Source organism: Heterodontus francisci, chromosome 8 (assembly GCF_036365525.1).
Source record: "Heterodontus francisci isolate sHetFra1 chromosome 8, sHetFra1.hap1, whole genome shotgun sequence".
Taxonomy (NCBI): domain Eukaryota; kingdom Metazoa; phylum Chordata; class Chondrichthyes; order Heterodontiformes; family Heterodontidae; genus Heterodontus; species Heterodontus francisci.
The window spans coordinates 16,244,781-16,260,278 of record NC_090378.1 but is presented as its reverse complement, the minus strand read 5'-3'; the positions used below and the strand labels follow the sequence as shown (position 1 = coordinate 16,260,278).

The window sequence follows — 15,498 nt, the reverse complement described above, 5'->3', positions numbered from 1 at the left end:
TGATTTTAATTTGTCAAAAGGCGTTTTACAAGAGGTGGGTTAGCTGATGAGCACAATAAGGAGCTAATTGAAGGCACAGTTAACTCCTACACGAAAGAAAGTTCTGAGGTGGAGGAAGACCCAGAGACTGAAGAACACACGGTGTGGGCTGGAGGAAGTCGCAGAGTAAGGGTGGACAAAGGGCATGGAGGGATTTGTAAATAAGGACCTCGAAACCTACACGTTAGGCGATGGGAGCCGTGGAGGTCACAGACAGTAGAGGTAGGATGTTAACCCCTGGTCAGGACTTGAACTATTTAAACTTAAATATCAATCTTTGTTTTTAAAGCCAAGAATTAAAGGATGTCAATACAAATCAATTTGGTTCCACAAATTACATCTAAAAGGGCTATTAACTAGATTTTAATAATTAGCAAGTTGAATGGAACTTTGTAAATCAGTGGTTAGGCCTCAGCAAGGGCACCTTGGGCATCAGACTTCAGGAAAAGCTGTAAAAGCCTTAGAAGGAGTGGAGAGGAGGTTTACCAGAAATGTTAGCAGGAATAAGGGACTTCAGTTAGAGGAGAGGTTGGAAAAGTTAAGACTGTTCTCCTTGGAACAGAAGTTAGGAAGTGACCTTATAGAGGTTTGCAAGATGTTGAGAGGTTCTGATAGAGCAGATAAGAGAAAAACTATTCTCTTTGGCGGGTGGATCAATAACTGAAGGTCACAGATTTAAAATCATTGGCAGAAGATCTGGAGGGGAAATTAGACTTTTTTCCCCACCCAAGATTTGTCAGGGTTGGAACGCTGTATCTGAAAGTGGTGGAAGCTGATTACATAAATCATTTTAAAAAGGGAGTTGGACAGGTACTTGACGATGAGGAACTTACAAAGTTATGGACAAAAAGCAGGATGTGGGACTAAGCTTCACTGCTCTTTCAAAGAGCCAGCACAGGCAAGACAGACCAAATAGCCTCCTTCTGTGCTGTAAGCTTCTATGATTCTATTAATACACCACAGAATATTACCGTGATGCAGGTGCAGCATCTCCCATGAGTTTATTGAAGAGTCTTTACAAAAGGCAGCTTAAAAACATTGTTTTAAAGAAACAATTCATAACTTTGAAATGTGTACTAGACGCTTGCAAGTGCCTACCAAAAACTAATGATCTATTTACGCTTTGTTTCATCTGCTCTCAGATGGATGCAGAAGATCCCATTGCACTATTTCGAAAAAGAGCAAGGGAGTTTTTCCTGATGTCCTGGCCAATATTTATCCTTCAACCAATACTCTAAAAACAGATTAACTGGCCATTTATCACATCGTTATTTGTGGGAGCTTGCTTGCACAAATTGGCTGCCGTGTTTGCTATGCTGCAACAGTGACTACATTTCAAAAAGTACTAAATTGACTGCAAAGTGCATTGGGATGTCCTGAGACTGAGAAAAGCACTGTATAAGCACAAATCTTTCTTCTTCATTCATAAAAGCGAAAACCGTGCCTACCTGGGAATGAATGGTGCTGTGATCAGAGTGGGATTCGCCACAACCAACGTAGGAACAGCCATTCTGTTAGCAAAGGAAAGCAGCCCAGAAATGAGAATGAAGAACTTCAATGCCACTCGGAATGCATCTTAACCACAGACTGTGTATTCCCTTACCTCCAAACACGCCCATAGATTTGGCCCTCCAACTTTACAGTCTTGACAAGTACCCTATCCAGAAAAGACAAATAGAGATATCATTTTAGAAAAATAGGCATGTAAAATCTAGTCTGCAGCGCTAAAGTTTGAAGAGAGCTTCCATTTCCAGTGGAGGTTGTGAATGCCATGGCCATTTTCAAAAAGCTCTTAATTCAACTCATTCTACCCTAGACCACAAAACTGGGGCTCCGAATCTCTTCCCTTCCTACGCTCCAGGATTTTAAAAGAAAAATTTGGGATTGGAGCAGGGGAGGGCATATGGTCACCTAATTACAATTTCCTGATTCAACTCATCCCTTAATCTATTCGACCTCAGTGGTGACCTGCACCAAGACTTGGCTGATCCCCTAGCTGCCCTACAAAGGTTATAAATTAGAATTAGAATTAGAACATTACAGCGCAGTACAGGCCCTTCGGCCCGCGATGTTGCGCCGACCTGTGAAACCATCTGACCTACACTATTCCATTTTCATCCATATGTTTATCCAATGACCACTTAAATGCCCTTTTAAAGCATCTCCAAGCTGACCAGATAAATTCTGGTGCTTCATACCAATCCACTGTGCTATGGACTGGCATAATACCAGTTTTAAGAACATGATTCCATATGGCAAGTTCATGGTTTTAACTGGACCAAGAACAGAGAGGAAGCAAACAGTGGATGGAAGATCACCTCAGGATGTCTCAGACATCCCTTGCTGGACAGGAATTGCTAACTCCCAGACTGGAGCACAAAATCTAGGTCAACACTCAGTGCAGTAGAGGGAGTGCTGAATTGAAAGATGTGTGCCTTGTGGATCAGACGCTAGACTGAGGCCCTGTCTGCCCCCACAGATGGGCATAAATGATGCTAAGAGATCGCACTATTCAAATAAAAGTAGTGGAGTTCTCCCCAATGTTTAACCCTTATCTAACACCATTACACATTATACAGATTACCTAGTCATTATTATATTGCTGCCTATGGGACTTTGCTGTGTGCAAATTGGCTAACATGTTTCCTAATTACTACAATGACTATACTTCATTGATGTAAAGCAGTTTACAATATTCCAAGGTCATGAAAGGTACTTTCTTTCTCCTAATTATCTCACTTCAACAGAAGTGTTTGGAAGAGAAATCAGTGAACCTGATACAAGGAAACTCATTAGTCCCAGATTTAATTTAAACCTTTTCAATTACCTAAAATAAATTATTGTACAATACTATACATTTTTGGCATTAGATTCTCATTTACTCTAAATAAATTCTTCATTATGCTGCTCTGACATTTTAGCAATGTTATAAAGCAAGCTGTTGACAGCTCAGTGCATTTTTCCAATGAGTAACTGGAACTGTGGCAGTAGTCCACATTACTCCTGAGTGCTGATCAGCGAACCCCAGCGTCAGGAAATCAGGCATGACAAGGAACGGAGTCTGCTATAGTGGAACAACCCATCAACATCCACATAACATATTGGAAGAACAGCATGGGATTCACATTTTCATATTAGAAGCCCGAGCCACTGGCATAAATTTACTGGATGTTATGGGGGGGGGCAGTGGGGAATATTTGTTCCTTTAATCAAAAAGTAATTTGTGCTAAAGGTGCAACTTACACGAGACTTCTCAATCAGTTCATCTTTCGTTACTTCGCCCACTGATTCCAAGTGCATGCAGTCACCACCAAGATGCGACATCTTCACAGCAACACCCTCCTGCAGCCTCCGGATTCTGTGCTACTTACACGACAGTGAAAACACCTGCAGTTAAGTAGATTGCACTAGTTTGAGGAGGATATAGCTGCTTGTTAAAAAGCAGCAATGATTTCAGCAAAACATGATACCTTAAGGTTGAATTGCACTGCATTCACTGCAAGCTGCCTAGCAGGGAGAGACTAACTCCTGCAGTTTATAAAAATGACAAATGATCCTACACCAAACAGGATACTGCACCAACTTTTAGCCAATGAGTATCGTCACTGGGTTTACTTTTTACAAAAAAAAAGTCACATTTAAGCCAATACAGTTTGGATGACAATCTATAACTTTATCAACATGAAGCTGATTTTTAAAGGTGTTGTTACGCTGCTTTGCTTCAGAAACATGTCACGCCCAGACTCTGGATTCACAAAACAACTTTCGCATCAGAGCAAAGCAGAAATCAACCAATTCTAAATGCAGTAGTGTAAAAGCACCTACAAACCATCTCGCATTGCTCACGTTAACACCATCATGTATTGCTACATCGAACTAACCAGGTCCTTCAAAATTGCTTTTCCTTAAAAAAAGAGGGGACATCGAAGCCAGTGAAACTTACCAAGTCCTGGAATGATGGGCGTGAGGAAACAAGCCGCAGTGCTGGATAGATTGTACTTTATGGAAGGTAGAAACCAGCAAAGGTAGAGATGGAGAAATCCAGCCTTGAAGTAATAGAAGCACAGATTAGCTGTGATCTCCTACACAAAAAAGAACTGGCTCGAGGGGCTGAATGGCCTACTCCTCTTCCTATCAATATTTATGACCAACACAATATATCCTGGAGGGACAGGGTGGGATATTCAGGGCATTTTCTATCCTCAAGGTCGGGGCCGTTGAGCTGAGTCGGGACCGGGCTTTAAATGGGCCGAGCCTGGTATCTTTCGGCATCAACCCGCGGGTCCCACCCCTGCCGCCTCCTCGCCAAGGCCCAGCTATCCGGGGGCCGGAGCCGGGACTGTGGCTCTCTCCCCGCGGCCTACAGAGACTGCAGACCCGCACATCCCGGCCCGAGGCCTCATTCCCCACCCACGATACAATCAGCAACTACTGCAGACTCAGGGATTCACTCACCCGATCGCCGCTCCTTGACCACTCTGTACCGGGCGTCCGCCACTGACTCAACCCGGCCAAGCCCCGCCTGTCAATCAGCGGGTCCCGCCCCCAGCCCCGCCTGTCAATCAGCGGATCCCACTCCCCCCAGCCCCACCTGTCAACCACCTGTCAATCATAGGGTCCCGCCCCCCCCAGCCCGCCTTTCAATCAGCGGCTTCCGCCCGCAGCCCCGCCTGTCAATCAGCGGATCCCACACCCCCCCAGCCCCACCTGTCAACCACCTGTCAATCATAGGGTCCCGCCCCCCCCAGCCCGCCTTTCAATCAGCGGCTTCCGCCCGCAGCCCCGCCTGTCAATCAGCGGCTTCCGCCCGCAGCCCCGCCTGTCAATCATAGGGTCCCGCCCCCCACCCCGTTGGTCAATCACCAGATCCCGCCTTCAGCCCCGCCTGTCAATCGCACTACTGCGATCACCATTTGCTCGTTCCGAAGAAGGGTCACTGACCCGAAACGTTAACTCTGCTTCTCTTTCCACAGATGTTGCCAGACTTGCTGAGTGGTTCCAGCATTTCTTGTTTTTATTTCAGATTTCCAGCATCCGCAGTATTTTGCTTTTCTGTCAATCACCGGGTCCCGCCCAGCCCACCTGTCAATCAGAGTCCCGCCTCCACCCGCACCTGCCAACCAATGCGCAGCTAACAAATTCTGTCAATCATTGAGTCTCCGCCCCCAGCAGGTGCTAATTAGTCCACGTGTCTCTCTAGACCATTCTGCCCAGCTATATCATGGCTGCTCTGTACCTTACTGCATTTGCCAATTCCCCCATATCTCTTGATACCCCTACCTAACAAAATTCCATCCCTTCCAGTCTTGAAAATGTCAATGTTCCAGCAATGCAGAGTTTTTCTGAGAAGAGAGTTCCTGATTTCCACTAGCCTTTCTGATTTAATTCCAAAATGCCTTAGACCAAATTTTGAGATGTCAGCATCGCCTGAGTGGCAGCAATCTCATTTCTAAGTCATTTCTGATTGAAATGTACAAAATGTTGAGGAGCCTGGATAGGGTGTAGGTGACGGGCCTATTCACCTTAGCAGAGAGGTCAGTGACTGGGTGGCATAGGGAGTTGAGGAAAAATACTTTCACCCAGATGGTGGTGGGGGTCTGAAACTCATTGCCTGAAAGGGTAGTTGAGACAGAAACCCTCAACTCATTCAAAAGGAGTCTGGATATGTACCTCGAGAGCTGTAATCTGCAGGGCTATGGACCAAATGCTGGAAGGTGGGATTAGAATGGGTGGATCGTTTTTCAACCAGCACAGACACGATGGGCCAAATGGTCTCTTTCTGTGCCATAAAATTACTAAGTCAGTAGGTTGTGACTTTAACTCCCATTCCAATCCAGGCAGAAAGTATTATGTTTCCCATGAGATATTAAACCAATACTCAGTCTCCCCTTTCAGATGGAAATGGAAGATCGCATGGAACTGTTTGAAGAAACTGCTTAGACCCTAAGCTCTGGAATTCTTACGAACATACGAATTAGGAGTAGAAGTCGGCCATTCAGCCCTTCTAGCCTGCTCTACCATTCAATTAGATCATGGCTGATCTGTTTGTGTCTCGAATTCCACACTCCCATCTACTCCTGATAACCTTTGATTCCCTTGCCTAACAAGAATCTATCTACCTCCTTAAAAATAATCAATGACCCCGCCTTCACCACCTTTTAAGGCAGAGAAGTCTTCAAAGTCACACAACCCTCAGAGAAAAAATGTCTCCTCACCTCTGTCCTAAAAGGGCGACACCTAATTTTCAAACAGTGCGCCCTAGTTCTGGACTCACCCACAAGAGGAAACATCCTCTCCACATCCACCTTGTCAAAACCGTTCAGGATCTTATAAACTTCAATCAAGTTTCCCCTCACTCTTCTAAACTCCAGCAAAAACAAGCCCAGTCTGTCCAACCTTTCCTCATACGACAACCCACTCATTTCATGTATCAATCTAGTAAACCACCTCTGAACCGCCTCCAACGCATTCACATCCTTCCTTAAATAAGGAGACCAAAACTGCACACAGTATTCGAGATGTGGTCTCATCAATGTCCTGTATAACTGAAGCATAAAATCCTTACTTTTATTTTCAATTCCTCTCGTAATAAAGAATAGCATTCCATTAGCTTTTTTTATTACTTGCTGTACCTGCACACTAACTTTTTGTAACTCATGCACTAGAACACCTAGATCCCTCTGCACCTCGGAATTCTGCAGTCATTCTCTGTGTAAGTAATACTCTGCTTTTTTATTCTTCCTGCCAAAGTGAACGACTTCACATTTTCCCACATTATACTCCATCTGCCATATTTTTGCCTACTCACTCAAACTATCTATATCGGACTGCAATCTCCTTATGTCCTCTTCACAGCATACTTTTCTACCTATCTTTGTGTCATCTGCAAACTTAGCTACCATGCTATTGTTCCCCTCATCCAAGTCATTGATATAAATTGTAAAAAGTTGAGGCCCCAACACAGACCCCTGCGGGACTCCACTCATCACATCCTGCCAATCAGAAAAGGACCCATTTATGCATACTCTCTGTTTTCTACCAGCCAGCCGATTTTCTATCCATGCTAATATGTTACCCACGACACCATGAGCTCCTACTTTGCGCAATAACCTTTTATGTGGCACCTTGTCAAATGCCTTCTGGAAATCTAAGTACAGTATGTCAATGGTCTCCTTTTTATCCACAGCACATGTTACTCCTTCAAAGAACTCCAATAAATTGGTTAAACATGATTTCCCTTTCACAAAGCCATGCTGACTATTCCCGATTACCTTGAGTTTTTCTAAGTGCCCAGCTATAGCCTCCTTAATGATCAATTCTAACACCTTCCCACAACAGACGTCAAGCTAAATGGCCTATAGTTACCTGTTTTCTGCCGCCCCCACTTATTGAATATTGGGGTTATATTTGCTACGTTCCAGTCTGATGGAACCTTTCCAGAATCTAGCAAATTTTGAAAAATTAACACCAACGCATCTACTACTTCATTAGCCACCTCTTTTAAGACCCTAGGATGAAGTCCATCAGGACCCGGGGACTTGTCAGCCTGCAGCTCCATCAGTTTGCTCAGTACCGCTTCCCTGGTGATTGTAATTTCACCAAGGTCCTCTCTTCCTTTTACCTTCTGATTTACAGCTGTTACTGGAATTTTTTTTGTAGCCTCTATAGTGAAGACAGAACCAAAATATTTGTCAATTTCATCTGCCATTTCCTTATTACCTACTATTAACTCCCCATTCTGACTCTCTAGAGGACAAACACTCACTTTTCTTACTCTTTTCCTTTTTAAATACCTGTAGAAACTCTTGCGATCCAAGAATTCCCTCCCTCTACCTCTGCACCTCTCTACCAGTCCCTCCTCCTTTAAGACAGTTCTTAAAACCTATCTCCACCTTCCCTAATAGCTCCTTATGTGGCTCGGTGTCAAATATTGCTTGATAATTGCTCCTATGAAGAGCCTTGGAATGGTTTATTACATTAAAGGCACTATGCAAATACAGGTTGCTGTGACTGGGGAGCAAGTGACTTCTGCTGTTGTGGTCAATATTTATTCCTTAACTAACATCAATAAAACAGATTATCTGGTCATATATCTCAGTGCCATTTGTGGGACCTTGCTGTGCACATACTTGCTGCCAAGTTTCCCTATATTAGAGCAGTGACAATGCTTCAAAAATACTTCACGAGAGGTCTGATATAAATGCAAATCCTTTCTTTTAAGATTATGCGTTCTTGTTCTGTATTCCCCCTCCAAAGAAAATAGTTTTTTTATATCTGCCCAATTGAATCCCTTTATCATTTTAAACACCTCACTTAGATCACTCCTCAAACTTCTAAACTTGAGGGAAAATCTGAGTTTATGCAACCTGTCCTCATTATTTAGCCCTTTAAAGCCTGGTATCATTCTGGTGAATCTGCGCTGTACCCCAACAAAGGCCAATGTATCCTTCCCGAAATTCAGTGCCAAACATTTAAAGCAGAGAAGTCTGAAGTGATTCATTTTGGTTGGCAGAACGAGGAGAGGCAATATTAAATAATGGGTGTGCAGGAGCAGAGGGACCTAGGGGTATATGTGCACAAATCATTGAAGATGTCAGGGCAGATTGAGAAAATGGTTAAGAAAGCACACGGGATCCTGGGCTTTATAAATAGGGGCATTGCGTACAGAAGCAAGGAAGTGTTGATAAACCTGATAAAACACTGGTTCGGCCTCAACCGGAGGATTGTGTCCTGTTTTAGGCACCACACTTTAGGAAGGATATGAAAGCATTAGAGAAGGTGCAGAAAAGATTCACGAGAATGTTTGCATGGCTGAGGGACTTCAGTTATGTGGAAAATTGGAGAAACTGGGGCTATTCTACTTGGAGAAGAGTAGATTAAGAGGAGGCTTGATAGAGGTGTTCAAAATCATGAAGGATTTGGACAGAGTAGATAGGGAGAAACTGCTCCCTTTGGCGGAAGGATCGAGAACCAGAGGGAACAGATTTAATGTGATTGGCCAAAGAAACAATGGCAATATGAGGGAAAACCTTTTTCTGCGTAGCAAATGGTTAGGATCTGGAATCCACTGCATGAGAGAGTGTTGGAGGCAGATTCAATCATGGCTTTCAAGAGGGAATTGAATAATTATCTGAAGAGAAAATATTTGCAGGGTAATGGGGGAGTGGGACTAGGTGAGTTGCTCTTGCAGAGAGCCAGCATGAGCACAACGGGCTGAATGGCGTCCTTTTGTGCTGTAACTATTCGATGATAAATTGAACATAATACTCCAGATAGGTCAGACCAGAGCTCTGTACAACTGAACCATCACTTCCCCACTTCTGTATTCCAACCTCTTTTAGATAAAGATCAACATTCTATTAGCCTTTATTTATTTATTGAATTATTTATTTTTTATTATGGATGGCAAGCTGGCTACAAAACAGAAAACAGAGAGTAGGAGTTAAAGGTAGTTACTAAAAGGTAAATTAGCAAATGGTGGGAAGTGATGTTCCACAAGGATCAGTGCTGGGTCCATTGTTGTTCACCATTTACATAAATAATTTGGACTCGGGAATCGGAAGTACAATTTCAAAATTGCGGATGACGCCAAATTAGGGGATATAGTTAAGACAGAGGAGAACTGTGACAAAATACAGGAAGATAATAATATATTTGTAGAATGTGAAATTGGCAAATAAACTTCAACTTAGATAAGTGGGAATTGGTACATTTTAGTAAGAAAATTAGTTTCACAGGTCGGCGCAACATCGAGGGCCGAAGGGCCTGTACTGCGCTGTAATATTCTAATTCTAATAACTCCTTCGGAAAAAAAAACATCCTGGGGGGGGCCACCATTGACCAGAAACTCGACTGGACTTTTCCGTTGTGGGTAAGAACCTGGTCTTCAGTGCAAGGCGCTCTCGGTGTTGCTGTACGTGGCGCAGGTCTGGCCCATACCCCATTCTTGCGCCATGGCGGTCACCTTCTACTTTATCTGGAGTTCTAAAATGGATCGCATATGCAGGGACATGATGTTCAAAACTCTACATAATGGGAGAAAAAAATGTGCCCAACGTCACCCTCATCCTGATGGCCAATTTTGTCTGTGGCTGCATCAAGCTGTGCGTAGACCCCAGTTTCACAAACACCAAGTGTCACAATGTGCTGAGGTTCTATCTGTCCCTGGTATTATGAAAGATGGGTCTGGCCATGTTGCTGTGCAGTGCTCCATTCAGTTGGACCATGTTATACCACCTGTCCCTCGTACAAAAGTTTGTACAGAAAAACACCTTTGACCACAAGTCCATCAGGCAGTGGTCTGCACGTAACATCCTCAAGGCCCTGCGGGAAAAGAAGATGGTGGATCCTGTCGGATGGTTCCCCCAGCAGACTGTCAAACTCATTTGGCAAAATGCGTCATCACCAGATCTTTAAACAAGCACCAAGGCGTAGCTTGGCTGGGGGTGAGAGGGCCCTCCCTGTCAGATCCTTCCTGCATGCCCAGAGTCTCATGGGCTGTGCACACTGCCCTCGAGGTGGCTGCGGTGGAGAAGAGACTGTCACCCACCTCCTTCTGGAATGTGCCTTTGCAAAGCAGATCAGGACAGAGATGCAATGGCTTTTATTTATTTAGAGATACAGCACTGAAACAGGCCCTTCGGCCCACCGAGCTGACCAACAACCACCCATTTATACTAATCCTACATTAATCCCATAGTCCCTACCACATCCCCAACATTCTCCTACCACTTACCTACACTAGGAGCAATTTACAATGGCCAATTTACCTATCAACCTGCAAGTCTTGGGCTGTGGGAGGAAACCAGAGCACCCGGCGGAAACCCACGCAGTCACAGGGAGAACTTGTAAACTCCGCACAGGCAGTACCCAGAACTGAACCGCGGTCACTGGAGCTGTGAGGCTGCGGTGCTAACCACTGCACCACTGTACCGCCCTATATTTTTTGTTGAAATTCATCCTGGGCAGCTCCATAATGTAGGATTCTGTGTTCTACAGGCTGTTCCCAGGGACGTACACCAGGGCAAACATCAACTACTGCTGGATAAACATTGCCTTGGTGAAGGATGCACTTTGGTCTGCCTGAAACTTGCTGATCTTTCAGTGCAAAGAGCTGTCAACGACCAAGTGTTGCCGACTGGCACATTCCAAGGTCCAGGACTACGTGCTGAGGGACGTACTAAAGCTTAGGGCAGCCGCCACAAAGTCTCAATGGGGAAAAGCCACTGTGTAAGGTCCTCCCACCATAGTGAACCGAGGGGCTGGAAACCATGTAAAAATCCTTCTGGCTGAATGCACCAGAAAATGTTTGACATGAAATGTAAATGCACACAGTAAATATAACCTGTAAAGTCAAGTGTAGTGAGGCACCTTATAAACTGTATTGAAAGAAACTGATCTGTATGGCACTTTATGTAATGTCAGTTTGAACTGTTATGTATTGTATTTTTACAGATTGTATAAGTAAAGTATATTTTTGGAAAAAAAATCTCAACTGGACCAACCACATAAATACTGTGGCTAAAGACTGGGAATTCTGCGGGTAGCTCACGTCCTGACTCCTCAAAGCCTGTCCACCATCTACAAGGCATAAGCCAGGAGTGTGATGGAATACTCTGCACTTGCCTGGATGAGTGCAGCTCCAACAACACTCAAGAAGATCAGCACCATTCAAAACAAAGCAGCCCACTTGATCGGCATCCCATTCACCACTTAAAACATTCAGCCCTCCACCACCGACGCACTGCGACTGCAGTGTGTTATACCATCTATAAGATGCACTGCAGCAACTCACCAAGACTCCTTCGACAACACCTTCCAAAATGGGACCTTTACCACCCAGAAGAACAAGGGCAACAGGAACATGAGAAAACCACCACCTGCAAGTTCCCCTGCAAGTCTCACACCATCCTGACTTGGAACTACATCGCTGTTCCTTCACCGTCACTGGGCCAAAATCCTGGAACTCCCTCCCTAACTGCACTTTCCCTGTACCCTTTTAATTTTTCTTTTAAAAATATTTATAAACTACCCTTTTAAAAGCTATCATGGATTGTGCATCCACCACTGTTTCTAGTAGGACACTCCAGGTGCTTACAAGACACTGTATTAAAAAAAACTGTTACCCTCTCCCTTCGTTTTTTTGACAATGATCTTAAATTTATATCCTCTAGTTACTGAGCATGTAATTTACTTTGTCAAAACTTCTAATAGTTTTGAATACTTATAACAAATCTCCTCTTAATCTTCACCATTTCAATGAAAAGACTCCCAGTCTTTCCTCATAAATAAAACCTCTTTTCCCTCATATCATCTCAATGAATTCCCTCCAACTCCTCTCCATATCCTTCAAATCTTTCCTAAAATAAGACAGCAAAAACTGGACACAGTAGTCTAACTGCAGCCTAACCAACGATTTGTACAGGTCTAGTATATTTGCTTCCATATCATATTTGTGCAAAGTGGCTGGCCACTTTATATTTGGTTGCATTAATGTATTTTACATATTGGAGAAGATACACATTGTTGTCTGGTGTGTGAAATGTCACTTCAAAGGCATTATTTCTATGCCAATACATTTTGACTGTGGAGGGAGAAACAGAGTTAAAATTTTAGGTCTGTGACCTTTCATCAGATGTCGTAGAGGTCGTGGTTGCTGTCGAAGGAGGCTTGGCAAGTTGCTGCAGTGCATCTTATAGATGGTACACACTGCTGCCACTGTGTACCAGTGGTGGAGGGAGTGAATGTTGAAGGTAGTGGATGGGGTGACAATCAAGTGGGCTGCTTTGTCCTGGATGGTGTCGAGCTTCTTGAGTGTTGTTAGGGCTGCACTCATCCAGGCAACTGAAAAATATTCCATCACACTTCTGACTTGTGCCTTCTAAATGGTGGACAGGCTTTGGGGAATCAGGAAGTGAGTTACTTGTTACAGAATCCCCAGCTTCTGACCTGCTCTTAAAGCCATGCTATCTATATGGCTGGTCCAGTTCAGTTTCTAGTCAATGATAACCCCCAGGATGATGGTGGTGGGAGATTCCATGATGGTAATGTCGTTGCATGTCCGGGGCAGATGGTTAGATTTTCTCTTGTTGAAGATGGCCATTGCCTGACACTTGTGTGGCGCAGATGTTACTTGCCATTTATCAGCCCAAGCCCGAATGTTGTCCAGGTCTTGCTGCATCTGGACATGGACTGCTGCATTATCTGAGGAGTCATGAATGGTACTGAACACTGTGCAATCATCAGCGAACTTCCCCACTTCTGGCCTTCTGATGGAGCGAAGATCATTGATGAAGACTGAAGATGGCTGGGCCTAGGACATTGCCCTGAGGAACTCCTGCAGTGATGACCTGGGGCTGAGATGTTTGGCTTCCAACAATCACAACCATCTTCCTTTGTACTCTAACCAGTGGAGAATTTCCCCCCGATTCCCATTGACTTCGATTTTGCTATGACTCCATAATGCCACACTCAGTCAAATGCTGCTTTGATGTCACTGTCACCTCACCTCTGGAATTCAGCGCGGGAGCGGAGCCTATAAATCGACCCCAAGGATCGAGGCCCAGTCTCTTACCTTCCGGGAGTGGAGCGGAGAGGAGCTCTTCCAGTGCACTGGAGTTTTGAAAAAAAAAGGCAAACAGTGAGGTCAGAGGGGAGCTGCAAGGTGATTGGAGAAGACTCGGAGGGCGGAGTAACTTACCTCGGGTGGAAAAAAAATGAGAAAGTGATGTCACAGGAAAGCTGTGGCCTGATTGGCTGGTAGGGAATCTGCACTGAATTTGAAAATAAAACATTGATAAGCTAATTAACTCGAATTAACTAATTAATTAATAAGTAGTGGAGTAACTAAACCGGAGGGAGGAGATTACTGTATTTAGCATTTAATATTTAGAGTAGAAATCTAGCGCGAGGGACCATATATTTAATTGTAATTTAATTTAGTAAGGATTTAATAAGTATTTATTTTAAATTAATTTATTAATTAGTGCTAGAAATGTCAGTTAGAGGGGTAAGGTGCTTCACCTGTGAGATGTGGGAGGTCCGTGATGCTTCCAGCGTTCCGGACAACTACATCTGCTGTAAGTGTACCCAATTGCAGCTCCCCACAGACCGCATGGATCGGTTGGAGCAGCAATTGGATGCGCTTAGGAGCATGCAGGTGGCGGAAAGCATCATAGACAGGAGTTTTAGAGACGTAGTTACACCCAAGGTGCAGGCAGATAGATGGGTGACCGCTAGAAGGGGCAGGCAGTCAGTGCAGGAATCCCCTGTGGCTATCCCCCTCTCTAACAAGTATACCGTTTTGGATACTGTTGGGGGAGATGGCCTATCAGAGGAAAACAGCAGCAGCCAGAACAGTGGCACCACGGCTGGCACTGTTGTTCAGCAGGGAGGGACAAAGTGCAGAAGAGCAATAGTTATAGGGGACTCTATAGTCAGGGGCACAGATAGGCGCTTCTGTGGACGTGAAAGAGACTCCAGGATGGTATGTTGCCTCCCTGGTGCCAGGGTCAAGGATGTCTCTGAACGGACAGGGGGCATTCTGAAGGGGGAGGGTGAACAGCCAGAGGTTGTGGTACACATTGGTACTAACGACATAGGCAGGAAGAGTGATGAGGTCCTGCAGGGGGAGTTTAGGGAGTTAGATAGTAAGTTAAAAAACCGTCTAGGGTTGTAATCTCAGGATTACTCCCTGTGCCATGTGCCAGTGAGGCTAGAAATAGGAAGATAGTGCAGCTAAACACATGGCTGAACAGCTGGTGTAGGAGGGAGGGTTTCAGATATCTGGATCATTGGGATCTCTTCTGGGACAGGTGGGACCTGTACAAGAAGGACGGCTTTCATCTAAACTGGAGGGGCACTAATATCCTGGCTGCGAGGTTTGCTAGCGCCACTCGGGAGGGTTTAAACTAGTGTGGCAGGGGGGTGGGAACCAGAGCAGTAGGTCAGCAGGTGAAACAGGGGGAACTAGTGAATAAGGCCAGTAGGACTGAGAGGAAGAGCAGGCAGGGAAATGTTGCTGAGCACAGCGGGACTGGTGGTCTGAAGTGCATTTGTTTCAATGTGAAAAGTGTAACAGGTAAGGCAGATGAACTTAGAGCTTCGATTAGTACTTGGAAATATGATGTTGTTGCTATAACAGAGACTTGGTTGAGGGAAGGACAGGATTGGCAGCTAAAGGTTCCGGGATTTAGATGCTTCAGGCGGGATAGAGGGGGATGTAAAAGGGGTGGGGAAGTTGCATTACTGGTTAAGGAGAATATCACAGCTGTACTGTGGGAGGACACCTCGGAGGGCTCGTGCAGCGAGGCAATATGGGTAGAGCTCAGGAATAGGAAGGATGCAGCCACAATGTTGGGAGTTTACTAAAGGCCTCCCAACAGCCAACGGGAGATAGAGGAGCAGATATGTAGACAGATTTTGGAAAGTTGTAAAGGCAACAGGGTTGTTGTGGTGGGT

At 44.7% G+C, this 15,498-nt stretch overlaps 1 protein-coding gene across 5 annotated transcripts in view; it reads right to left on the bottom strand.

The window, feature by feature from the left end:
• usp33 (ubiquitin specific peptidase 33) overlaps positions 1-4,580 on the bottom strand; it is an 80,667-nt gene extending 76,087 nt beyond the window's left edge. For 3 of the 5 annotated variants that reach the window (XM_068036684.1, XM_068036687.1, XM_068036688.1), the window contains exons 1-5: positions 4,495-4,580; positions 3,983-4,085; positions 3,283-3,426; positions 1,643-1,696; positions 1,488-1,550 (exon numbers count right to left, since the gene is read on the bottom strand). In XM_068036684.1, coding sequence (XP_067892785.1) covers positions 1,488-1,550; positions 1,643-1,696; positions 3,283-3,363 — 198 coding nt within the window. In that variant the 5' untranslated portion in view covers positions 3,364-3,426; positions 3,983-4,085; positions 4,495-4,580. The remainder of the gene's footprint in view (positions 1-1,487; positions 1,551-1,642; positions 1,697-3,282; positions 3,427-3,982; positions 4,086-4,494) is intronic. The other 2 variants (XM_068036685.1, XM_068036686.1) reach the window with 2 other exon arrangements.
• Positions 4,581-15,498: the final 10,918 nt, after the last annotated feature.